General features: G+C 44.0%; 1 protein-coding gene across 1 annotated transcript; it reads left to right on the forward strand.

Annotated features, from left to right (window-relative positions):
• Positions 1-774: 774 nt before the first annotated feature.
• Positions 775-19,823, forward strand: kif4 (kinesin family member 4). Its single transcript, XM_066646632.1, has 31 exons — positions 775-1,015; positions 2,307-2,431; positions 3,977-4,091; positions 5,007-5,197; positions 5,308-5,397; positions 5,606-5,772; positions 5,958-6,052; positions 6,985-7,104; positions 7,198-7,373; positions 7,455-7,516; positions 8,945-9,077; positions 9,298-9,356; positions 9,435-9,540; positions 10,178-10,306; positions 10,398-10,580; positions 12,710-12,813; positions 12,899-13,043; positions 14,837-14,947; positions 15,162-15,245; positions 15,390-15,503; positions 15,648-15,803; positions 15,928-16,025; positions 16,121-16,250; positions 16,822-16,992; positions 17,138-17,251; positions 17,388-17,465; positions 17,556-17,648; positions 18,449-18,610; positions 18,899-19,021; positions 19,106-19,222; positions 19,343-19,823. Exons 2-31 carry the CDS (start codon positions 2,309-2,311, stop codon positions 19,535-19,537), a joined length of 3,744 nt encoding a protein of 1,247 aa, XP_066502729.1. The 5' UTR covers positions 775-1,015; positions 2,307-2,308; the 3' UTR covers positions 19,538-19,823.
• The last annotated feature ends 6,610 nt before the right edge of the window (positions 19,824-26,433 follow it).

The raw sequence follows: 26,433 nt of genomic DNA on the forward strand, positions 1-26,433 counted from the left end.
TAAAGTAAATGTCACCAATATAAACAATCAGAACATGTCAAGAATAATCACTAATAAAAGGGTTGCAGTAGCACAAAATACACCAGTATACAATACGACAAGAATCTGACTTATTAAGTGCTATTTAAATTTGAACACAGTGTTTTAAAAATGATAAAAGCTCCTTTGGGACACTTTTGGGTCGACGGTGCTGTGGGCGGTGAAACCAGAAACTTTAAGAAGAAGGGAATGATTACCGTTTGAAACGTTCTCCTGACGCTGAACATTGATTCCGTTAACGGATAAAGCCCCGCCCTCCAGCAATAAGAGCCAATCGGATTGCTGTTAACGGATAAAGTCCCGCCCTTCAGCAATAAGAGCCAATCAGATTTCTGGTTATGGAAAAGAAGTAGGGACTTTATTTAAAATATACATTTTTTTTAAATCATTGTTTTATTTGTCAGTTTTACTCGAAACGAGAAAAGACCTTTTTATTTTGAGTATTTTTTATTTATAATAATTTATAAATCTTTTGGAAACATGTTGAAATGTAACTGAAAGTGTAATTTGATTTAACATTCAGTTGTTAACTTTATAAAATGTTGCTATAACTACCAGACTGCTTCAGATTTACAGGATAAGGCACTGATCATAATGAAGGTTAATAATAAAGTACATTATATATACATTTAATTAACGACCTCCGATTTAGACATTTACTACAGAGCTATGGAAACCTCTCACCAGCAGAGGGCAGCACACGCAGATGACGATGTCGTCGCTGAAGATGATGTAGTGCTGTAGGAGGAGCTGGAAATTTGAAAGTGGCGGGTAGACAGAGGAGGACAAGGCTTCTGCCTGAACACAAAACAGCCCCGTAGCGTTTGACCGGCTGTATTCGGTGACAGCAGCAGGAATATGCTTTTTTATTGTTTATTTTGAACGCTCAGCCTCTTGTTTGTTGTTAAAAGCCGTTTGAGGCGTCGACGGATCGAAAGAAGTGTGTATCGAATTTGCTGCTAGCGTCTAAACCCAGGTACTTATCACTAGCGATACGTTATAGTTAAAGACACGCGGTGTTTACGGTGATTATAGTGAAGTATTCTGAACTAACGACGCCGAGAGACGAACGGTCGTCTCTTAAACGTTGAAGCCGATGCAGTCGTCCGTTAAAATTTAAATTTGAAACAGAAACGACGTTAGCGTAAACGTTGACTGAGAGGTTGTTAGGTTTATCTCTGTTTAACGTCTCTGAACTCTAGACGTTCATTGAGATTAGCTAAGGATTTGGACCAAATGAACGTTCGTATGTTGTTTAACGCTAAACCGTTCGTTAGTGAGAGTGCAAACCGTACGCTATTGTTGTTGTAACGGCTACTGCTACGGAGCCCCGTTATACACTGCGCATGCGCACTATATTTGAAGTTCATCCATTAAACATCGCATTTTCTTGTTTTTTCGTTTTTTAGATTTGGAACTGTCGAATGTTCAGCACGGGATCTATATATTAGCCTCAGTCTTTTTTCAAAGATGTCGCCTTCAAATTTCACTTTTCAGGAACTGGTTGCTCATTTTCTGCGTTTTTTGAGGCGAATAATATGAAATAAATGTGAAGTCTGGACTCTAAAGGGATGTCCAGCACGTTAAAGGAACACTATGTCATATTTTTACCTAAAAGTTACAGCTTCAAAGTCATAATGAGGCTTCACTGACCTGTAATAGGGAGAGTATAGCCTCTGTTGTCACCACTGAGGGCTCAGCACTGCAGAAACTGCACTATGTAACTTGTGGAGGAGGGTAGGACGCATCCCTTCCCCTTTGATTTCAGTGATTAGAGTGATGTCTAAATTAATTACGCTGGAGGGAGCTCCAGAAGCAAAAGAGGGGGAAAAAACTTAAATCGTACCTAGAGTTCCTTTAAAGCATTTTTATAGATAACTTGCACTTGTTGTTTGTGGTGGGGAACATTAGAGCGGCTGTAAACTGCTCTGGCTGCTTTAAGCTGGTGGTCCTTAGCTCAGACGTGGTCACTACACAACGCCAGCTGTGAATCATGAGGGAGGTAGTGTGTGAGTTCAGTGGGTGTCGGACTGATCACGTTTTTAAAATGGTGTCCTGAAAGCTAGTGTGCGCCAGAATACTGAATAAACAGATGGTGACTGTTCCAACACCTCGGCGATGACCGTATCACTGCAGCTGACAGAAGACATCCACGAAGGACGTGCTGAATGTGATCAGAACTCTCTACGCACAAATAAACTGTTGACTGATGTGTAAAAGATGTTGTCATTATTTTTTTAATTGCACATTCGTTTTTCTGGTTGAAGCAATGACCAAGGAGGATGAAAAAGTGATTCCTGTCAGAGTCGCTCTGCGCTGCCGTCCACTGGTTCCTAAAGAAATCAGCGAGGGATGTCAGACCTGTCTCACGTTTGTTCCCGGGGAGCCGCAGGTCAGTCCTGGAATTGTCTTTAATAAATATTTGGTGTTCACTACACCCTCTTTTTTATTTATTTTAATGAAATCAGGGCTTCTGTGCCACGCGTGATTAATATCTGTCGCTCTATAAATGTCTCCGTGGTGTAGGAGCAGTGTATTTATCAGATCTGCTCCAGAGACCTGAGCCGAGCAGAGCTCTCAGATCTTTAGGAGCTAGAGTTAGTCCTGCCTCAGGTCAAAACTAAACATGGAGAGGCAGCGTTTAGCTCCTGCTCCTGAAACAGAACCAGACTGAGAACATCAGAAGAGCCCTGGCTTTATACACGTTTTAAAATAAAGACTAAAACATTCCTCTCTGAGCAGCTACAGCTCGCTTTAAAACACTCCTCACGGATTATTTCTGGGGTGAGATTTTAGTGTTTTATTTTATTGTCATTAATTGTTTATATCATTTTAATCGTTTTCTTTTGCTCTTTTTATTGCATTGTTTTAAATTACTTATGGTTTTCATATTTGCTCTTAATTTTGACTCGGTAAAGCACTTTGAATTGTGTGTAAAAGGTGCTCTATAAATAAACTTGCCTTGCCTTAAATCCCCTATAAATAAGTTACTGTCGTTGAGATTCTACTTCATCCATTAATTTATATGTAGTTTTTCAGATTTCTATTGAACATGTTCTGGTTTACAGGGCGGCACGGTGGCACAGTCACACAGCTCCAGGGACCTGGAGGTTGTGGGTTCGATTCCCGCTCCGGGTGACTGTCTGTGAGGAGTGTGGTGTGTTCTCTCTGTGTCTGCGTGGGTTTCCTCCGGGTGACTGTCTGTGAGGAGTGTGGTGTGTTCTCTGTGTCTGCGTGGGTTTCCTCCGGGTGACTGTCTGTGAGGAGTGTGGTGTGTTCTCTCTGTGTCTGCGTGGGTTTCCTCCGGGAGACTGTCTGTGAGGAGTGTGGTGTGTTCTCTCTGTGTCCGTGTGGGTTTCCTCCGGGTGACTGTCTGTGAGGAGTGTGGTGTGTTCTCTCTGTGTCTGCGTGGGTTTCCTCCGGGTGACTGTCTGTGAGGAGTGTGGTGTGTTCTCTCTGTGTCTGCGTGGGTTTCCTCCAGGTGACTGTCTGTGAGGAGTGTGGTGTGTTCTCTGTGTCTGCGTGGGTTTCCTCCGGGTGACTGTCTGTGAGGAGTGTGGTGTGTTCTCTCTGTGTCTGCGTGGGTTTCCTCCGGGTGACTGTCTGTGAGGAGTGTGGTGTGTTCTCTCTGTGTCTGCATGGGTTTCCTCCCACAGTCCAAAAACACACGTTGGTAGGTGGATTGACGACTCATAAGTGTCCGTAGGTGTGAATGTGTGAGTGTGTGTGTTGCCCTGTGAAGGACTGGCGCCCCCTCCAGGGTGTATTCCCGCCTTGCACCCAATGATTCCAGGTAGGCTCTGGACCCACCGCGACCCTGAACTGGATAAGGGTTACAGATAATGAATGTTCTTGTTTCCTGGTGTGTTATAGATATATATTTGAAACCTATGTAATCTGTGCATCTTTTCTGTTGATATTTTATGCTCTGTCTCAGGTGGTGGTGGGGAATGATAAAGCCTTTACGTACGATTATGTATTTGATCCCACTACTGAGCAAGAGGAGGTGTATAACGCAGCTGTCTCTCCTCTGCTGGCGGGGCTCTTCAAAGGTTTGTAATACATTTGTCTGTCATTTATTTCTGAAAGCGGAGTCGTTGTTTGCGGTACAGAACGCCTCTGTTCACTGTCCACAGCTGAACACTTTAGAACCCAAGCATCGTCCTCAGTTTATCTCAAACCTGCTATAAATCTAAGGTCTTTGAGTGGTTCTACTCCCCGACTCCAGACGCACACACGCTGCCTTTACATTACACTTTCATTTCCAGCACTTAGCAGACGCTCTTATACAGAGCAACTCACAAGTGCTCAGTGTTCAAACAGAACGTTTGTCCTCGCTCGCACGAAAAGGTTCGAGTCCAATCTCCCCTTGAGCTCAAACCCGGCCAGAACAGGGGCCAGTGCTGACACCTAGAGGTAAACATAATACGTGCAATACACTGCATCCAGTCAGTGCTCAAACCTAGAAAGGAGTAAAGTGCAGTGTAAGTGCCCTCTCTGCCTCAGTGACAGAAATGACACAGCGGGACCGTCCTCTTTGGCTGTTTCTGCTTGAGTTGAGAGAAATCTTAACACGGTGTCGTCTTTAATCAGCCAGAGAAATCCCGCTGAATGTGCTTCATGCAGCAGAGCAGTAGGTTGTTGTTTCTAAAACAGACCCAGTAACCTCTAGTGTCCTGGTAGGGTTTTATATTTTTAAAGGCCTTCGCTCTCACTCTCTCTCTCTCTCTCTCTCTCCCTTTCTCGCTGTCTGTCTCTCTCTTTCGCTCCTTTTCTCGCTCTCTGTCTGTCTCTCTTGCTCTCTCTCTTTCTCTCACTCCTTTTCTCTCTGTCCCTGTCTGTCTCTCTCTCTCTCTCTCTGTCTCTGTAGTTTGGAACACGCCCGGTTCACGTGTGTGCTCTGTCTCAAATCTTTCTTGAGCTTGTACTCTCCACGGTCATCATCTTACGTTAAAGTATCTCCCCAGGTTACAATGCTACTGTGTTGGCCTATGGTCAGACGGGCTCTGGAAAGACTTTCTCCATGGGAGGCACTTACACTTCGGCGCAAGAGAATGAGCCGACTGTTGGAGTCATCCCCAGAGTGATCAGGAGAATCTTTCAGGAGAAAACCAAGAGAGCGGACAGTGAATTTGTTCTTCATGTGTCTTATCTCGAGGTACCTTTCTGTGAAACCTTTCCCAAAGTGGGTTCTGCTCTTTTTCTCACTGTGAACGATCGTGTAAACCAACTAAGTCTTTTTGTTCCTGTTTGTCTTTGCTTTCTTAGATTTACAACGAAGAGATTTTAGATTTATTGTGTACCTCAAAGGACAAACCAGTTATTAGTATTCGAGAAGACCCCAAGGATGGCATCAAAGTAAGTAGTGTTACTATTTAAAAATAAATAATAATAATAATAATAATAATAATAATTATCCTTTGTGGGGGTTAATGTGGTGTTACAGAGATTGTCTTAAACTTATAAAGTTTAATGAAGCTTTCAGCGTATGAAATTTAAACCAAAAATAAATGTGTTGTCAGTGTCTCAAGGACTTGCTGAGTCTGGTTCTGGTGTTGTGCTCCAGATTGTAGGGCTCACAGAGAAGGGGGTATTCACCGCTCAGGAAATGGTTGGCTGTTTGGAGGTGGGGAACTCTGCCCGAACCGTGGGCTCCACAGCCATGAACGCGGCTTCGTCTCGTTCCCATGCCATCTTCACCATCACCCTGGAGCAACGTCGTGGAGGGGACAAGTGAGTAAAGGGCAGCACGACTTCGGTGACACCGAGGCTGTACCTGCACCCCTTGTTGAGCATAGCGTAATAATCTTGTTAAAATTGTTTCTTTGAAATGAACAGCTCAGGTTTTATTTTGGAATGTAATTACATTTTATAAATGACTTTGTGAACCATGTTTTTGCATTTTCTTTCCTGAAAAGGACAGACTTGGTCGTCTCCAAACTGCACTTGGTAGATCTCGCTGGATCCGAGAGACAGAAGAAGACCAAGGCAGAAGGAGATCGTCTCAAAGAAGGTGAGGAACCTAGAGAGTGTGCACTTTTGAATATAATCACTGGCATTGGCTTAAAAAAATAAAAGTATAATGCTAATTAAAACAGACAAGAACTAATACATGTTGATAGATCTGGACTGCAGGAAAATCGCTCTAACACCCACACACTGGTGCAGCCAAAAATTTCACTAGCATAAAAGAGAGGAAAAAAAAGCCCACACACACATTCACACCTACGGACACTTTTGAGACACCAATCCACATACCAACGTGTGTTTTTGGACTGTGGGTTTCCTCACACACACACTCCTTACAGACGGTCACCCGGAGGAAACCCACACAGACACAGGGAGAATACACCACACTCCTCACAGACGGTCACCCGGAGGAAACCCACACAGACACAGGGAGAACACACCACACTCCTCACAGACAGTCACCCGGAGGAAACCCACGCAGACACAGGGAGAACACACCACACTCCTCACAGACAGTCACCCGGAGGAAACCCACGCAGACACAGGGAGAACACACCACACTCCTCACAGACAGTCACCCGGAGGAAACCCACGCAGACACAGGGAGAACACACCACACTCCTCACAGACAGTCACCCGGAGGAAACCCACGCAGACACAGGGAGAACACACCACACTCCTCACAGACAGTCACCCGGAGGAAACCCACGCAGACACAGGGAGAACACACCACACTCCTCACAGACAGTCACCCGGAGGAAACCCACGCAGACACAGGGAGAACACACCATACTCCTCACAGACAGTCACCCGGAGCGGGAATCGGACCCACAACCTTCAGGTCCCTGGAGCTGTGTGACTGCGACACCTACCTGCTGGACCACCATGCCGCCCCAAGAACACTTTGTACGCAAATTACATAACGCTCAACAATAACACACATGCAGCATGTGAATAATGTGTCTTTTGTTACAGGCATCAGCATCAACAGAGGCCTGTTGTCTCTGGGAAATGTAATCAGTGCCCTTGGTGACGAGAGCAAGAAGGGAAGCTTTGTTCCGTACAGAGATTCCAAGTTGACTCGTCTGCTGCAGGGTGAGAGTATCCAGAGTTTTACAGACTGAGATTTATCGAGGTACTTCGTGATGATGGTTCTTATCTATTTGTGGTGTTATAACTTGTATTCAGACTCGTTGGGAGGGAACAGCCACACCTTAATGATTGCTTGTGTCAGTCCTGCCGACTCCAACATCGAGGAGACCATCAACACGCTGCGGTACGCAGACCGAGCCCGTAAAATCAAAAACAAGCCTGTTCTCAACGTTGATCCACAGGTGGCTGAGATGAAACGGCTCAAGCAGCAGGTATTTGTGCTTTCTGAAGGACGGGCCAGTGCTGGGTTTTACTCTGTTATTAGCCCCTAAACGGTCGTCTTTGTTCTGCAGGTGCAAGAGCTTCAAGTGATGTTGCTGCATGCTCGAGGAGGAGTCGCTCCTGTCCTCTCAGGGTAGGATTCTGTTCTGTTTCTCTCATCGTTCTTTAAGGAGCGAGGTTATGTATGTTTTGATGAGACCAGGTCTTAGGGCGGGGCAATTAATCGACATTCAGAACTTCTAATTGACGTTATCTTGTCTGTATTGATTATTTTTATTCTGCTATGTCCCCACTGTGTGTTCATTTACTGTCCCTTTAAAACCACACTACCGGGTGTAGTCACGTGACTCTGCCCCCTATCTGCCACATGGAGGAGAACCTAAACACAGAGGCCGACCGAGCGACTCGAGCAGAGACTCGCATCAAAGAAAATCACAGCGTCTGTGGTGTGGACGAGTTGTGTTTTTACGATATTTAAGACGACGCTGAACCAAAAGAAATCAAATGTAAACACTGAGAAAAAACTGTTTCAGCCAAAGCACAAATACACACTGAATATAAACAGAGCTCAGAAACAGGAGAGGAACGAGCTCCCAGTGACATTAGAGAAACTATCCCAGCTTCAACACTGGAGCATATTCACAGCACACGCCTCATCACTGAACTGTGAGAGAGTCATACACACAAACTAATCGTTCATTAACCGCAGTCGTAGTAAAATGTACAATTAATCATGATATTGATTTGCGCTCATATCACACAGCACATAAAACACAAAAATCACGAATACTGATCTGGGATCTGTCTGTTTTGACAGGGTTTTTAGTAGTGAAGTCATATTTATTTCTGCAGCACGTTTAAAAGACAAGTGTCGGCCGAAGTGCTGCACAATAAAAATCAGCTGACAACTAAAGCCTGGGCCCATCTCGGCTGAGTTTCAACGTGAAGGATCCTATGTTTGGAGTGATATGGAGGATGCAGCAGACGTGTCCTTCATGGCCCTCAGTTACACACATCTCTGCACACGTACGGCACGAAGGAAGAAGTCTCAAAGGAAGCAGGATTATCGGCACATTTACTGTACCTTAGAAAGCATGTACAGTGGAACCTCTACTTACGACCTACCTACGACTCGTTTCTAGAGTCGTGGTTCGTTGGTGGAGGCAAAAAATATTCAAATGCCCAGTTCGTATCTTGGAAAGTTCGTTAGTAGAGGTTCCACTGTACGTTATTTATACTTCCACTACAAGTTTGAGTGTTTATTGTTGAAGCACGTGTTTTAATAACATTTTTAAAATAGCAATCTCCTGCGGGATAATATTGATAATCAGTTTCAGTCTGTTTTAACTGTGTTAGTGCTTTGAGGCAAATGAGACCTTTCCAGTGAAGCCCTGATGCACCGCTCCATTAGTGTGACCTCCATTAATAAGAAGGGGTCCTCACAGGTCACTCCGACTGAGGACGTAGGCTTTGGAACGCAGCTCTTGTCTCTACAAAACGTTAATTTTCTGAAGCTCCTTCAAAATAAAAGCCCTAGTTTTGAACTGTTTTCCCTCTGTAGGTCTGAACCCGCTGAAAATGTGTCTAAGATCCTGGAGCGGAACCGCATTCTGCTGGAGGAAAACAGCAAACTGAGCCGAGAGCTCAGCGAGGCCGTGGGGCAGACAGCCGCCATGTTTGAAAGGATCATTGTGGTGGGTGCTCTAAAATGGTTTCATCTTCAAACACTGTTCACTGTGATCTTAAAGCATCCTTGTGACAGATTGGGATAGGATTTTCTGATAAATTAGGTAGCGTTTATATAAAAAAAAAAAAAAAAGTATTTTTAAGCAGACTGCAATTAATGATGTAAAGCTGAAACCTTAATTTAAAGATCTGCTTGGAATCAACAGCTTCTGTTTCTCCTCGGTTTAGACGGAGCAGACCAACGACAAGCTTCAGAGCAAACTAGAGGAACTCAAAGAGCACGCGGCGTAAGTTTGGTTTTGTTGCTTCCTCTAACATCAACCATTTAACATCTGGATTTTAATGTGCTGAACTGTGTGTGTCAGGTGTAAAGTGGATCTACAGAAGGTGGTGGAGACTCTTGAAGACCAGGAGCTGAAGGAGAATGTGGAGGTCATCCGCAACCTTCAGCACCTCATCATGGAGTTACAAGTAAGAATTGTTAGCTACTGGAAAAGGATAAAGAATTATTATTATTGGTTTTTTTTTTTAAATGTGGTGTTAATGCAAACGTTACCTGGATATTATGAAGTTCTGTCTCTCTCTGTCTCTCCCTAGAGAGCACTTTACATCATGGTGTGTGCTCCGACACGTGGGCTGTCCCAATTCTTAGACAGCAACTAACATATCTTACTCTGACCGAAATTTAAGGCGTCATCGAATCCTTCCTCAGCTGCGAAGGCAGTACCATGGTGCAACACCAGAACAAATCCTGTCTATTTCTCTCTTCTTTCAAAGCAGAAATAATTAAAATCGCGATTTAAAAATTGGGAAGCGTAGAATCCACGGCGCTGAGGGAAGTAAACACCGATGGCATGCAGTGACGCAATCACTCTCTAACTACTGCGTCTCAATAACCTGCCTCATGAGGACAGACGACTTCGAACTCTGTCAGTGTCTACTTGGGCAGCTCACTTTTTGGACAGATCTTCTGTCTCTCGATTTGAAACAGTGTAATATAGAACAACAGGAACTGACGCACACTTTGGACCTTAGTGTCATATGAACTCTGTTTTGGGAAATGACTGTTTACAATCTTCCACTTTTCCACACGTTTTTTTCTTCGTAGAACGAGAGCGCAGGGATCACAGCCACCGTAGACGCCATGGCTTCAGGCGACTCCACATCTCTGGAGGCTGAGGGCGAGGGGAGCGCTGCAGACCCTGAAAGCGGAAGTCCTGCCAGTCGTTCACCTGCGGTACGTCACGCGGAACAATGTGGTTCAAAGTAAAGGAGTAGGTGAAGTGCATGATGTTTCACTTTTTTTTTTTGGCTTTGTTTTCTTACAGGTCAACAGTTCCGATGCAGCAAAAGACTCCCCTGAGGCCTACACCACTCAGCACGCTCTACGGCAGGCTCAGATGTCCAAGGACCTGATTGAGCTCAACAAGGTCTTGGCGCTGAAGGAAGCCTTTGTCAAAAAAATGTGTCAGAATGACACCCAATTGGAGCACATTCAAACAGAGCATCAGGTTGGTGGGCTGTGTCATTAACACTCATATTACAGTCTTGTGACTTTATAACGCTATTCATTTAATAATTGTAATGCTTACAGAAATGAAGGATTATTAAAACATTAAAGGCTAAGCACCATTTAATGGACCTCCATGAATATTCCACATTATTGTAGTTACTGACAGATATAAGTATGAATTAAAATGAAAATAGCAGCTTAATTTACTTTAAAACTACAATTTTATTAAATTGACGGAAAAACCCGAGCTCTCTACGGAAATTCTCGAACGCGACCGTGACGTCACTGGTGGACAACAGCTGAACAACGCCGCGGTAAAACACCGTTATGACTAACTGTTATGACAGTATCTAGCTAAATAACCAACATTATTCATGACAATAGCCTAGCAATAAGCTAAACTCAAATGTAGAGGTACCGTTATTCTTGTAAATGTGATCGAAGTCGAACTCGAATTCATCCGACACTATAAACCTCCGTAATGCAGCTACGTAGCCGAGTATAATCTGAGACACCGAGTTTAGCGAGTCAAGCTAACGTTAACTAACACCAACTAAAACAGGCGAAGTGAGTGTCCTTACCCTGTTTACCTCCATGTTACAGAGGCTCTTGAACACCTTTCGTTGGGGTCCTTACATGCCCATATTGTTGGAAAAGCGCCAGTGAAATGAGCTACAGATAACGGAGTGAGCGGAGGGTCCTTTCCAAAGTGCCCGTTTAAAGTGGACAAATTTGGTCCATTTTCTGGATATTTTGGTATCTTTGGGCCATTTGTTCACAGATGTCCCACTGTACATTGAATGATTGCAGCCAAAAACAACACACCTTTACATTAAATTAAGTGCAGCTTCTAGAGTGTTGTCCACCATCTACGTCACAGGCAAGACGCCTATTAGAGTTTCCCAACACCGCTGGGGGGGGGACCAACGGTTTTTAAACCTTATTCCTTCAATTAGTAAGAAATAACATGTTTTCTGACTCTCAATAAACACAAGTTAGGAACTCAAACTCCACTGGATTTATTTGTTTGACACTTTCACAGAGCTGCTGCTTAGCCTTTAAAGCAGGGTGTAGAGCCACTGTTAGGTTTTCCTACTGTAATATGCCTCCAAGAATGATTTTTTCAGATTGAGATTGAGTCAGAAAAAGTAGTATTCTTTAAGATCTTCAGCTAGTTTTCATTTGTGTGTGGTACAGTTGTTTTGGGGTGGGTCTGGGGCACTTACAGCTCACAACTGAAATAAAACCACACCGCCGTGGGTCACTTAATTGTTTATTTTAATTTTTTTTATTTATTAAATTATTGTAATTAAAGTAACCTTTTTCAGTGACATTCTGTTATTAGTCATACGTCAAATGTTTATTAATTTATTTGAAAGAAGATAAAATAAGTAAAAGTATAGAGTGGTGTGAAACCGTTCGTTTTACTTTTGTTGTAACAATATAGATATTTTTAATTTTATGTTTTGCTTTAACATACTCTCTATGATATTTAATGAGAATATTAATTTGCTGAGTAAAGGTTTCAGGGAGAGAGTTAACATCAAACACACATCAGTTTTAATTGAGAAAATCACAGCGTGAGGGGCGGTGAGGGTGAGAGATAATTGAGATTTAATTCATATTCCAGCGTAAAAAATATGTAATCAACCAACTGAATTCAGCCGAAGCGACGCTGTCTTTACATCCTCTTAATAAAATCACTAATGCTTCACTAGGTTCCGTAAAACAAGTGAATTATGGGAGGAATTTGTGATTAAATTGTTATAAATATTAACGTTACTGTTGACAGCACTTATTTTTAACAATGGTTTTCTTTGTCGAATCCAAGACAAGTTCAAGCCACTGACAAAAGGACTCTCCAGTTCAAGAGTCAGATAAAATCCAGTGTTTGTTCATATATTTAGGCATTCACTCTCTCTTCATCACTCTATGGACGATGGGTGTCTGAAGACGTCTCTCTCGTGTCCAAATGTGTAATGGATTTAAGTTCTTTTTCTCACTCAGGACTAATTAGAATCATACACAGGAGATGTAAACTGTCCTCTACCAGACCATTACAGCTTCACATAAGGCCCACCCCTCTCTCTTCCGAACTGCAGCCGCTAAATGTCTTTACCCCCTTAGGACAACATTAAAAGCCTCCAGGCTGAGGTTGGAGCCCTGCAGAAAGAGAAGGAGGACCTGATCCTGGCCTTACACTCTGCTAAGAAAGATACCAATCAAGCAAAGTAAGATTTCCCAAATGCATTCATTAACAGAAACGCATGGTGTGATGTCTCCTGTCTCACTCTCCTCCCGATCCTACTACCTCAGGTTGAGTGAGCAGCGCAGGAAGAGGCTGCAGGAGCTAGAGGGGCAGATGACAGAGCTGAAGAAAAAACTCCAGGATCAGTCAAAGCTGCTCAAGCTGAAAGAGACCTCTGTGCGCAGTGTAGCCAAACTCAACCAGGAGATTCAGGTACGTCTGAGGTGTAGCGGCACAAATCATGACAAAGCAGAGCCTCGTTTTAGGGCTGCTGCTCACAATTATATTTATAAACGCTTAATTTTACTTTTTCAAACCAGTAACTCATTTATTTTCTCACCCATGCATCCAAATTAATTGAATTAAGATGTTCCGGTCTCTTCCATGGACTCAGGTGTATAAAACCCAGCCCCTGGGCGTACACACACTGCTTCTACAAACATTTGTGAAAGAACGGGTCACTCACAGGAGCTGTGTGAAATCCAGAGTGGTACCATGAGAGGATCCAGTTGTAGAATTTCCTCGCTACTAAATATTCAACAGTCAAATGTCAGTGGTGTTATAACACAGTGGAAGTGAATGGGAACGACAGCCGTGAAGACGAACGACATTTAAAATGACAGAGCAGGGTCAGCAGATGCTGAGACGCAGAGCTCGCAAACATTCTGTAGAGTCACAGACACGCTACAGACCTCCAGACGTCATGTGACCTTGCAAAGTGTCGGATGCAGTGGTGTAAAGCATTGTAGACATTTTCTCTGGAGTGAAGAATTACGTTTCTCCGGCTGGCGATCCGATGGACGAGTCTGGGTCTGGCGGTGGCCAGGAGAACCGTACTTGTCTGACTGCGTAGTCCCGAGTGTAAAGTTTTGTGGAGGTGGGGTGGGGGGATAATGGCTTGTTTTTCAGGCATTGGACTCGGCCCCTTAGCTCCAGTGAAAGGAGCTCTTAATGCTTCAGCACACCAAGAGATTTTGGACCTTTTCAGGCCCCTGACTTTGTTTGGGGACGGCCCCTTCCTGTTCCAACACGACTGTGCACCAGTGCACAAAGCAAGGTCCATTGAGACATGGATGAGTGAGTTTGGAGTGGCACTGCACAGAGCCCTGACCTCAACCCAGTAGAACACCTTTGGGATGAAACAGAGCAGAGACTGTGAGCCAGGCTTCGTCCAACACCAGCGTCTGACCTCGCTTCTGGAAGAATGGTCGAAAAAAACTCAAACACACTCGTGGAAAGCCTTCCCAGAAGAACTGGAGCTGTTATAGCTGCCACATCATATTACACCCTGTGAATTAAGAATGGGATGTCATCAAAGTTCATATACGTGCAAATACAGACGAGTGAGGTGATGCTCAGATGGTGTAGAGGTGCTTGGGATAACTAAGTAGGACCTGGCAGGACATGTCCCAAGTTAAAGAATCAAAACCAAAAAAAAAAAAACAGATTTTTAAGAAATCAAATAAATAGCTGAAAAATTACATTTACTTCGAGGATATAAGGGATGTCTAGGGTTCAGATCCAGTCCCTGTCCTGTGTGTATCACTGAAAAACATGTAAAACAAAGCGATCTTTATTTCTCTAAAGTCTTTCCTGATTAAAAGAAACACACAAGCTCAGATTTGATCCTTTACTCTACGAATTGTGGCCGTTTTTAGTGCCTAGTCCTGAGATTTTAAAGTAGCGGCTTATTTGAAAGTTAAGCTGTGGCAGAAATGTAAACTGTCCGTGTTTACAGTGAGTAGACTTGAATATTTAGCGGAGGGCGATGCCCGTCTTGCCCTCTCTCCGCCCACAGCAGTAACGTCAGTACTAGCCTATACCTTCCATAGGTAATGTCAGTAATAGCCACACCTCCCACGTTTGACCTGCTGCGTCATAAGAGCTGCGTGTGTGTGGAGTGGTTATTTATCCATGTTACTAAGGAGTTAATAACGGACCAACCGACTAATTTACTTTAGTGTCAGTGGTTACACGCACTAACCAGGTTTGCTTTATCTGTACAGGCGATGAAGGCCCAGCGGGTGCAGCTTATGAGGCAGATGAAGGAGGACTCTGAGAAGTTTCGTCAGTGGAAGCAGAAGAAGGATAAAGAGGTCATGCAGCTCAAAGAGAAGGTGGGGAATGTTTCACATGAACTCCATCCAAAATGGCAGTTTATTTTAGTTGGATTTTTAGACACTAGTCGCTTCAGAGCGACTCTCAAACGTGCTTCGTGTTCTTTACTCGCTCCGTCTGCTAGTGGTTTTAATCTTGTGGTCGATCGGTGTATCTGGAGTTGTGTTGTTCATTTGTATGGTGTCTAATCCCTCTTCGACTGTCTTTTTACAGGATCGTAAGCGACAATACGAGATGCTGAAGCTGGAAAGAGATTTCCAGAAACAGGCAAATGTCCTGCGACGTAAAACCGAGGAGGTAATTAAACTCCAGTTTGTGAGTTCTCAGTAAAGTGTGTTCTTATCAAATCCACTCTGTGGGGGACTCAGGAAACGTCCACGCACCTGAAGCTGCAGTTCTGCTGAGAGAATAAACACTGAAATGTAATCTGCGTGTTCTCAGGCTGCTGCGGCCAACAAGCGTCTGAAAGATGCTCTTCAGAAGCGGAGCGAAGTGGCAGAGAAGCGTAAAGATGTCCAGACCCGCGGCATGGAGGGCGTGGCGAGTAGAGTCAAGGTGAACCCGACTTATAAACACGATATATAGGTTTACACACTGATGAAATGGTGAATGTGGTGCTGTAGGCCAGTGTTACATTTCTGTGTGCGTTTGGAGTTGATATAAAAACGATTACGGATGTGACCCGTCGTCTTGTGTTAGGCGTGGCTGCTGAATGAGGTGGAGGTGCTGGTGAGTACAGAGGAGGCCCGGCGGCACCTACGGGACCTGCTTGAGGACAGGAAGATGCTGGCTGCGGAGATCTCACAACTCCGCCAGCAGATGGAGTCTGGAGAGAGACCTACAGCTAAAGTCCGGGTGAGCACTTTATTTTTGTGTAATGTGCTGGATTGTTTTAATATTTATGTTGTTGTTGTTTATTAAATCTAATGTTGGATTTAAATGCAGATTTTAACTGATTTGTTCTGTGTTCTCCACAAAGCGCCGCACGCTGACCATATCTGAGCTGGAGGGCAAGGGAGATCTGGAGGCTTCCATCAGTAAACAAGTGGAGAACCTAGAGACGGAGATGGAGCTCAGGTTAGTCGCCTCTTAAGCCGAGTGTCAGTGTTCTCAACAGCACTGTGACGGTAGGAGAGATTCCCTGACGTCTGCACAAACCTTCTCTTCCTCAGGAGTGCTCAGATAGCGGACCTGCAGCAGAAGGTTCTGGATGCTGATAACGAAGGCCGCATGAAGCAGCGCTGGGATTCCATCACCACCATCGTGGAGGCAAAGAGTGCTTTGAAAATCCTCATGTCTGAGGTGAGCTGTAATTCCACTGATGCGTCGAGATGTACATGTTTCGGCAAAACAACAGACGCGCCACAACAATTTGATTCGGCTTTCCACTCTCAGTGTAAATGAAATATCACTATAGGTCTATGGAATTCTAATCATACACAGGAGAAGATCCATTAGACCTCACACAGGGCCCGCCCCGCTCTCCTCCGACCTGCAGCCACAGCATTTCTGTTTAAATCCTGCACCTAAACCCCAAGGTGGCCGTTTATGATCCAATCACCAGCGAGAGTCTTAACGACTCCGGTTACTCACTGAGCTCATCGCTAGCTCTTCACCGAGATCATCAGGTAGCTACTGCCCCTCGTCTGTGTTTCGCTGTTATTTATATTATTTTAGTTCTCCTTACCCACACGTTCACGTCTAAGCCTCTTCGCAGGTTTTTAAAGTGTTGGATTGTACCAAGCCCAGTCAATCTTTGAGTAGAGTTTGAGCTTGTGCTGTCTCTGTGTGCCTCTGACATTCATCAGTCTTTCTGTTGTGCCGTTCCCCACTCAACACTGATTTAATGTTATTATATTTATATTTAATGCAGGTAATAGCTTCCAAGACAGCAAATGCCAAGCTGGAGAGTGATCTGAAGCAGGAGCAAGCCAACCACGTGGACGTGCAAAAGGTGCTGTGTGATGAGAGGAAGCTTATGTCTGCTTTGGAAATGGAGCATCAGAGCCACCTGGTGGAGCTGGAGCAGAGGCACCAGGAGAAGGTTGGCTTTTACGTATTTTACCGTTTGTAGAAATGACTTGCTGTTAAACTAATTTATAATATTTAATCTTTGGGTCTTTGTTTGGGAATATCTTTTTATTACACTGATCTGTGTCTGAGGGGTTTTCCTGTGCTGCCCTCTGCAGGTGTTGTATCTCCTCAGCCAGCTCCAGAACAAGCCTGTGACCGAGGAGCAGAAGAAGGATGAGCAGGAGATTTCTAAAAGAGAGCGAGAGCTGCTGCAGCGTTTGAAATTCCAGGTGGGATACTGCCTTAACTCTCAAAAACCCCTCCTAACTTATTAAAAAAGTGGCGAGCCGTGGGTCTAATGCACCATGACGTCGTCCTGAATGAACGCAGTGTGTGGTGATTGTTAAATAATGAGTTCTTTAACAGGAGGAAGAGATTGGGAAGATGCGGGAGCTCGCTGAACAAAATCAGAAACTTATGGAAGAGAATGAACAATACAAGCAGGTAAAAGCCTAGCATTAACGTTCTGTTTTGATGGTTAACAAATGAACGGCAGGGCTTAACGAGGTTAATTTTGATTTTACATTTAAACAGAAGCTGCTGCTGGCTCAGCTCACCAGTGCTAAGAAAGTAGTTCCAGCTGTAAATGACTCTCCTGACACATCCTTTGAATATGTCCCGCCTAAGGTGAGTTATCAGCTCTACGTGTCTTTAATGTCGGGATCAGACCACGCCATCTTTCTTTCAGGACGTTCACTGTGTCTCGGTCGGGAGCCTGGGGTCACTACACGTTTGACACGGACCATTATCTGTTCACGTCGTGTTGTGAGTTCAGATGTCGTCGGGAGGCGGGTCAGAAACTGAATCACAGCGACAGAAGCTCTGTGTGAGACGCTGGAGGTTTTGTTCTGAACAGAAGAAGTAAAAGTGATAGTGGGCGGTTCTTGGGTGTCACAGAGGACGGTGTGGACCGTCTCCTACAAAGAGAACCTGAGGGAATGTGTTACACGTCCAGAGCGTGTCCTCAGTTCGGTTGTTCCACTGACAGCTGCAGCAGAGCCTCCCTCTCTCTCTCCTCTGTGTTTACAGATGTGCTCCAGACACTGCCTCCTATTGGTCATCTTCAGGAACATGGCGTAGGAAAACTAACACGCTGCGCTTTTCCTCGGGGAGTCGTGGGGCGTCACACATCGCTGTTGTTTATGTCGCGCTACACGACCGCTCCTCGTCCCTGACGCTCAGATTCAGTTCAGACGCTGGAAATGCAGTCAGACACAACGCAATCGTGTCGAAATCGGGCTAAACTCGTGTGATCTGATCCCTGCATTAAACCACAGATGGTGTCCAACAAAGTATTGCCTGACTGCTTTCTGTCACAGTAGTGCTGCCATTGCCTTTATCTTTATTTTACTGACCGTAACGGATACTGGACTCCAGTGGAATATAAACGTGCCAGAGTTAAATTCTTGCTGTATGACTTTTTCTAGCCCAAAGCCAAAGGTCATTCCACAGCCCGGGCTCCTCTGCAAGAGCCCATCGACTTTGAGGAGCTGGTGTCTCCGTCTGAGCCTGAAGATGAAGAGGACGAGTGGCGGCCGGAGAAGAAGGGGAAAGGCAGACGAGGCTCCAGGAAATCTAAAATGACTGGGGTGAGCCAATGTGCCGGGAGATTTTATTCTGTCTCTTTCTCTGTCTGTCTCTCTTTCTCTGTGTCTATCTGTGTCTCTTTCTCTCTCTCTCTGTGTGTGTGTCTCTTTCTCTTTGTTTTCTGTCTATCTCCCTCTTTATCTGTGTCTCTTTCTGTGTCTATCTCTGTCTCTTTCTCTTTGTGTTTTCTGTCTATCTCTGTCTCTTTATCTGTCTCTAGCTTTGTCTCTGTGTCTCTCTCTCTCTCTCTCTCTGATACAGTCGTTAACGTATGCCTTTGTCATGTGTAGTGCGCGTGTAAGGGCCGTTGTGTCAATAAACTCTGCCGCTGCCGTAAAGGAAGGATCACTTGTGGCGAGAACTGTCTTTGTGACCACGAGAAGTGCCGCAACATGGACCTCGGTGCTGGAGTGGTAAGCCAAAGCTGAGGTACCTTTGTTCAAATTTGGGAGTTTAATATCGCTGTCTAAATTCTTGGTTTTTGTTTGTGACCTCAGGATGTGTGTGAAACCAATGGGTCCAAAGATTCTGTGGCTGTTCCTGAAGACCCCACTGCTGTTAGCCTTCGGGACGCCACGTTCTTCAGACCTCCTTGTGTCCCACCAACGAAAAACGTAAGAGGTTTTACACTTTTATACAGAACATGAGCGCCACTTCAAACAAAAACCGATGACCACGTGGAGCTCCGCTCTCATTAACTGCCACTTTAACTCGTTTTGGGTTTTTACTTTTAGGAAATTGGAGACATGGGCCAACTGTCCTCAGTCTTAAAGCTTGAGAAGAAACCGGTCCCTGCTGATTTTAGCAGCGACAGCGAGGAGTCCGAGGACCTGAACATGCCGAGCTTTTTGAGGAAGAACAAACGAGGACTGAGCAATTTCAAGAACAGCTTTTTCTCTGGCTGTACTCCTGTTCGTGAAGAGTCCTGAGCCCAATGCTGTTCTGTCTTTGTCTGTTTTGTATTCTTTTAATTGTCTTTTCATTGTTTTGTCAGTGTCTCTTTTTAATACCGCTCTGTAAATGTTAAGTCTTTAGGAACGTGGACTCGCCGCCGCTGCCGCACGGTCACACACAAGGGTTGCTAATGCACTACTGATGTGATGAGGTAGACTTTAATGGACTTAACTGTATGGAAGCACATCAAGAATCTTTAACATGTACTTTTTAATGTCATTTCTATGAAAAATAGGCAATAAATGGTTGATTTGAGAATTTTGCAGAGCTTTGACTGTTGATGTGAGATGTGCTTTTTTTTTTTTAAATAACCCTCAAACATCGATAAACCAAGAAGCATTTGTATAAAACACAACACCAAGGAGTTTACACGTTCATAAACCAGGGGTTGGTGTGGAAAGGGGTTTAAAGAGAATAACTGCAGTGTCCCCTGCTCTTATGTAAGTGCAACTAGAATATTTTTATTTGATGCAGCGTGTTACGTCTGGCAGCAGATCTGAGGGTTATTTGTTAAATGAGGAGTTCTGTTTAATTGAAGTGTAATCTGAACCTGAAATGTAATGTTCATGATACGTTCAGCACTGGATCTTTACAGAATCCTCAGGGAAATGATGAATACAAATTACTTGTTCCAATTCTTAATTTTTTTTATAGAACATGGCAGGTTTGGGGCGTGAAAGCAGGGTTTGCGAATGCTAGCTATGCGCAAAATAGTCATCAATTCTGAAACTAGCTGTGACTGCTGTTTGCTTTTTTTTTTATTTTTTGCCAAAACACACAGGGCCTTAATGAAAGCTGTGGGTTTAATTTGAAATGGTTTTCACCTCGTTTCTGAAGGATCCATCTTCCTATTTCAACGTCCAGAAGGCAGATGGGCTTCCCATTTTCTTATTTTGGGGAGAAGAGGGACGCTCACCAGCTCCCTCTGACCTTACTGCGGTCCTTCAGTGATTCACCAGCTTCCTGTTCAGATTCCAGACAAATCAGAACGGATGGTTTTGTTTGCAGTTGTCTGACCAGCACTGAGCAGAGAAGGATACAAAAACGATGGAATTGGAGGACGTTAACTCAGCTCCTGTTTTTGTAGCCAATAACAAATCACAGATATGACACAGGACAGTTTTAGTTTAATAGCTGAACGGTCTGGATTCATGAAACGGACACCAATTCAATTATTTGAATCCGGTTGAGAAAAAAACAGAAGCTTTGTTGAGTGAAAATGGATGAAATCCACTCGTAATCTGCATTTGTAAAACACACAACAGCAAAAGTCTAAAACTGCAATGACTCGGCAGGTCAATTGTCACTTGCCTGAATGAGCTGTTGGATTTGAGTAAATCAACAAAAAGCAATTAAAAGGAAATCCAATTGTGGCAAAAGATGATGGTTGTCAGTGAACTATGTCTGAAATTTAGAAACGGAAGATTTTAAAAGAAAAACAAAGGTAGACCAAGAAGAACTTAAAAGCTATTACACTTAGTGACACTAAAGCTTTCCCTGATTATTTTACTCAACAAATTAAGAGATTCTCATTCAAACCTCAGCTTATATTCCACCCTTATTTTCCTGCCAATGGTGGGAATCAAACCAGTGACCTTTCAGTCCACAGCCCTCTGCTCTAACCGTTAGGCCACAGCTGCCCTCAAGGGTCCCTTTCTGTCACAGAACTGTAAGAAATTGCTGAATGAAACAGGATTAACTTTTAGAAAACTCAAATAAAACCAGCACAAACACCTAAACGACCCTGATCAGGAGTGACTACAGGAGATGGATGAAGTAAAGAGTGTAGGCTAATAATATTAATGACTATAAAGTAACTGAGGTAAAATTAGCAAATTAGCTTAGCAAAGATACCAAGTACCAACTGCTAAAAAAAACAAAAGTGGCCTTTTAGAAACGGCTATTCGTCACAACAAGCTTTTTACTCCATTCATAACCAAAAGTTCACAAAATTTTCATTAAAATGTTCATTTTAGCCTAAAGATATTGAATGATTTATTGCTTGTCGATGGAAAAATGCCGTGTTTGTTATTAGCCCCCCAACTTTTATTTATTTATTTTTTTTTTAAGATTTCAGTTTATATGAAATATTTATTTAATTTTATTTTTTTCATTTATTTTTTACCAACGCCTAAAGACAAGATTTATAATTTAGTTTTGTCTTATAATTTTTTTATATAATAAACGTCCACAAAAATATTTTGTCTTGTTAAAAAATAGTTCTATTAAAGGCTGAAGTGAATGACTGTTGTACCGAGGTGTGTCTCTAGTTCCCGTGGACCGGGGGGGGGGGTCTGTTTACGGGGGTCTCGGGTTAGTCCCGGTGCTCCGCCGCTTGGACTCAGACACGCGGGAGGAATCTAAAACGGACACGAAATGGCGCCGGTTCGCGGCTCCGGCCTCCGGGGGTCTCCCCTGTAGCGGCTGGTGTGTGGTCGCGCTCCGGCGGCGGGACTGAGGACCGGGGGAAAGCGTCTGTAATGCGGACACCGCACGGTAAGAACCCGGGGACTTTTACCGTGGATTTAGACCGGGGACCGCTTCCAGGCTCTGCGCAGGACTCGGGGAGAGTAAATGCTATGCTATGCTTTTACAACTTTATTTACACCATTATTCTGAACGGACACTGGGGATAAAGACTGCCCTGGGGTTTAAGGAACGCATAAAAACACATTCTAATAAGCACTTTAGAGTTACACTAGATGACCGTTAGTGTGTAGACAGCTCTTAGGTCTATTCATCGCGTCACTGTTCTGCCTCATATTTACCCCCCCCCCCCCTCTCCCCCTGTTCCTCAGCGCTCAGGACCCCCACAGAGCAGGTGTGATGTGGTGGTGGATCATTCTCAGCGCTGCAGTGACACTGACGTGGTGGTGGTGTGTGAGTGTGTGTTGTGCTGGTGTAGAGTGGATCAGACACAGCAGTGCTGCTGGAGTTTTTAAACCCTGTGTCCACTCTCTGTCCACTCTGTGAGACACTCCTCCCTCGTTGGTCCACCTTGTAGATGTAGAGTCAGAGACAGTAGCTCATCTGTCGCTGCACAGTGTGTGTCGCTCGTCCTCTAGTCCTTCATCAGTGACACAGGACGCTGTCGGCTGGATGTTTTTGGTCGGTGGACTGTTCTCGGTCCAGACACTGAGGGGTTTAAAAACTCCAGCAGCACTGCTGTGTCTGATCCACTCTACACCAGCACAACACACACTAACACACCACCACCACGTCAGTGTCACTGCAGCGCTGAGAATGATCCACCACCACATCACACCTGCTCTGTGGGGGTCCTGAGCGCTGAGGAACACTGTGGAAGCAGGCTGTTCTACAAGAGAATAGACAGTGAATGTAGAAACCAAAAGGTGGGGTTCATGTTATAGCTGTCAGTATTGCACAGGTAAAGAAGATGAAGATTTTTAATGCAAAGTAGACCTGCTGTCTATCTATGCATGCCATTCTTTTCCTTCTTATCCTTTATATTTTATATACGTTATAAAGAGCAGCATGTAGACTCAGCAGGTAGCTCCAGGGTCCTGGAAGTTGTGGGTTCGAGTCCCGCTCTGGCTGACTGTCTGTGAGGAGTGTGGTGTGTTCTCTCTGTGTCTGCGTGGGTTTCCTCCGGGTGACTGTCTGTGAGGAGTGTGGTGTGTTCTCCCTGTGTCTGCGTGGGTTTCCTCCGGGTGACTGTCTGTGAGGAGTGTGGTGTGTTCTCTCTGTGTCTGCGTGGGTTTCCTCCGGGTGACTGTCTGTGAGGAGTGTGGTGTGGTGTGCGGGTGCTCCTGTTTCCTCCCACTCTCCATAAACACATGTTGGTAGGTGGATTGGAGACTCAAAAGTGTCCGTAGGTGTGAGTGTGTGAGTGAATGTGTGTGTGTGTGTCGCCCTGTGATGGACTGGCGCCCAGTACACTCCAGACCCATTGCCGCATTGAACTGGATAAGGGTTACAGACAGCGAATGAGTGTTAAATACAGCACAGAGTATTCATTAGTTTTCATTAATCAATTAATATATATTATTCGTGAATAAACATCCCGTCTGAAATACTGTTAAAGAAAGCAGCTTGCTATTTGACATTCCTCCATTAAAAAAAACGTGGCCTCTGTTTATCCTAATGGCAGACTAAGCCTAAAAACCAATGGCAAGTTCTCGTGAATTTACACAAACCAGACTGTGTTCAAATGTCTGAATGATTGCGGAGGGACCCCTCGAGAAGCAAATCCTCTTTAGAAAACATTCCATTTCTGATTGGAATTGAAATGAAATGATAACGTGACTAAATATCTGTGTATTTTGCGGCAGCCTGGAGATGCTAACGGCTATAAACCTGCTCCTGATGCTTTTTGCCTGTACCTAAGTGTGAAGAAATGCTGAAGTCTGTAAATCTTAAACAATAGGCGACAGGCCTCAAAGTGTCAGAGGGTTTAGATGAAATGTGATTATGGGTTGTAATTAAACCCCATCCTCTGTCTATATTTAGGTAGCCAGGGACAGTTATATGCAATCGCTTTACACCACGGTGGCATTTTATGTCATGGCCAAAGGGAGCTGGACATGGAGCGAGGAGAAAGTGTGTAAGTGTGAAGGGTGCTTGAGGACTGGAGGCAAACAGGTTTACAGTGAAAAATGGTGACTACAGAACGTTATATTTGCAGAATCCCAGATCAACAAGGACCCGGATATTCCTCGTAGTTATGTGAGGTAAGTATTCGTCTGTGTTGACCATGATGTTCTGGTTTGTCGACACACCGTCGTCCCTTGTTTGGTTAATGTGGAAAAACCTATGAACAGAAATAAAGTATTTTCACAACGTAAACATTTTAACAAAAAGACAAGACCCTGTTTACAGTTGGGACACACACTCGTTGTTTTATTGACCTCCTGGAGAAGCCTTTTATAAAAACACTGTTTCAGTCGTCATTAAAAGATGTGTTTGAGTGACCGTGTGCCCTGCAGCAAAAGATATGCTTCGTCAGATACAACAACAAATGAGTTTATGTCACATCTAGCAGCTGAAGAATACCATAAATCTTGTAAAGGAGCATGTGGCGCAGGACAGTGGAGGCCAAGCTGTCCTCAGAGCTGATTCAGTTTAACTGGAAGTGGCACTGAGACCCCAGGATGGTGTGGTAAGGAAAATGATATTCTCCATATATAGCTGTGGAAGAGGTTTGGTAAAGCTGGTACACCCAAATTAGACTCAGTAATCTGTATCTGTAACACACTGGTATTCCGTGCAGAAATGTGTTTGTGAAGGCTTTAAAGACTGGGCAAAAACAACTCAAACACAGTGTAAGAAATTTAATTTCAACGTACTGATCAGTTTGAGGTTAGGTTTAAATTATTAGAGAATCTTAGCAGGATATAATTATCAACTACTTATCACCTACGACTTTTACCAGCCATGATTGACAGCATTAATTAACACTAACATGTAACCACTAACTGCAACCATAATTAATATTAACCAATTAGTTCGCCCGAGAAATAACTCCAACGTGAACCAATGTCATAATTACAATTTCAGTGCGTTAATATTTTTATTTGTAAATTGAGACTGTGTCCTGCTACAAAAGTAAAAAAAAAATTGACAATCTATGTTGTCTATATATTTAAAAAAATGAAAATTGAAGATATTAACTCACAAACATGTGCGAGGAAATGTTAAAGCATTTACTGCACATTAATTACCTCTTAGAATCAATTAAGTTGCTATTACATGTTCGTAATAAAGAGACACTGGATGTTAATTTTGCCTAATGTTGATATTATTAAAGTTAATTTGTGCATTGTGTTTACGTATCACCTTCATTAATATAGTAATTATTATAAAATGAACTAATTTGAAAAGTGATATGCTTTATTTAATAATAAAAAGCAGGTGGCCTGCTCCCTTCAGGTCGGGGGTGAGAACCTACCCCGAGTGAAGTGAAGGAGGTGAAGTATCTCGGGGTCTTGTTCACGAGTGGTGGGAAGAGGGATCGTGAGGTCGACCGTAGGTTCGGTGCAGCGTTGCGGTCACTGTACCGGACTGTCGTGGTGAAGAGAGAGCTGAGCCATAAAGCAAAGCTCTCAATTTACCGGTCATTCTACGTCCCCACTCTCACCTACGGTCATCAACTCTGGGTAATGTACAAGATCGCGAATACAAGCGGCTGAAATGAGTTTTCTCCGTCAGGTTGCTGTGCAAAACCTAGGGTCATGGGGTGAGGAGCTCAATGATTAGGGAGGACCTTGGAGTAATGATAAGGAGCCTCCTGGACGCCCCCCACTCCAGGTATATCAGGCACGTCCAACTGGAAGGAGGCCCTGGGGTAGACCCAGGACACGCTGGAGGGATCATATCTCCCACCTCCCGCTGGCCTGGGAACACCTGGGAATCCCTCAGAAGGAGCTGGAGGTAGTTGTGGGGGGACAGAGATGAAGAAGATGATGATTGTGGTACAAAACATTTAATAGATCATCAGCTTGGTCATCCTTCCACAGTGGATCAGCGATGATCAATGACGAATCAAGACGACTCGCCTTTACAAAACTGGTTAATACCATTCCTACAGAAAATCTCCAGCTGGGTGGGTACACAAGTTCCAAACAACTGTGGACGTGATGAACATGGAAGAGTGTATTTTGCCCGTATGTAGAGAATAGAAGGAGGATTGAGAACCAGAACGTCCTTTGGAAAAGGATAAAATGAGTGGTAGCAGTGAGGGTCATACACTAAAATGTGGTGGGGAGTCTGAAGAGTCTTTGAGAATCTTGTTTGGATTCATGGGATTGAAATGAGGGTCATTGTTGGAAATAAACCTGTGCTACAAAAAAGGGAGATGGATAATTTATAGCTTCATGTTTATTACAAAATAGTAAACTGACCAATGATTTTC

This window comes from Hoplias malabaricus, chromosome 15 (genome assembly GCF_029633855.1).
Source record: "Hoplias malabaricus isolate fHopMal1 chromosome 15, fHopMal1.hap1, whole genome shotgun sequence".
Classification (NCBI taxonomy): Eukaryota; Metazoa; Chordata; class Actinopteri; order Characiformes; family Erythrinidae; genus Hoplias; species Hoplias malabaricus.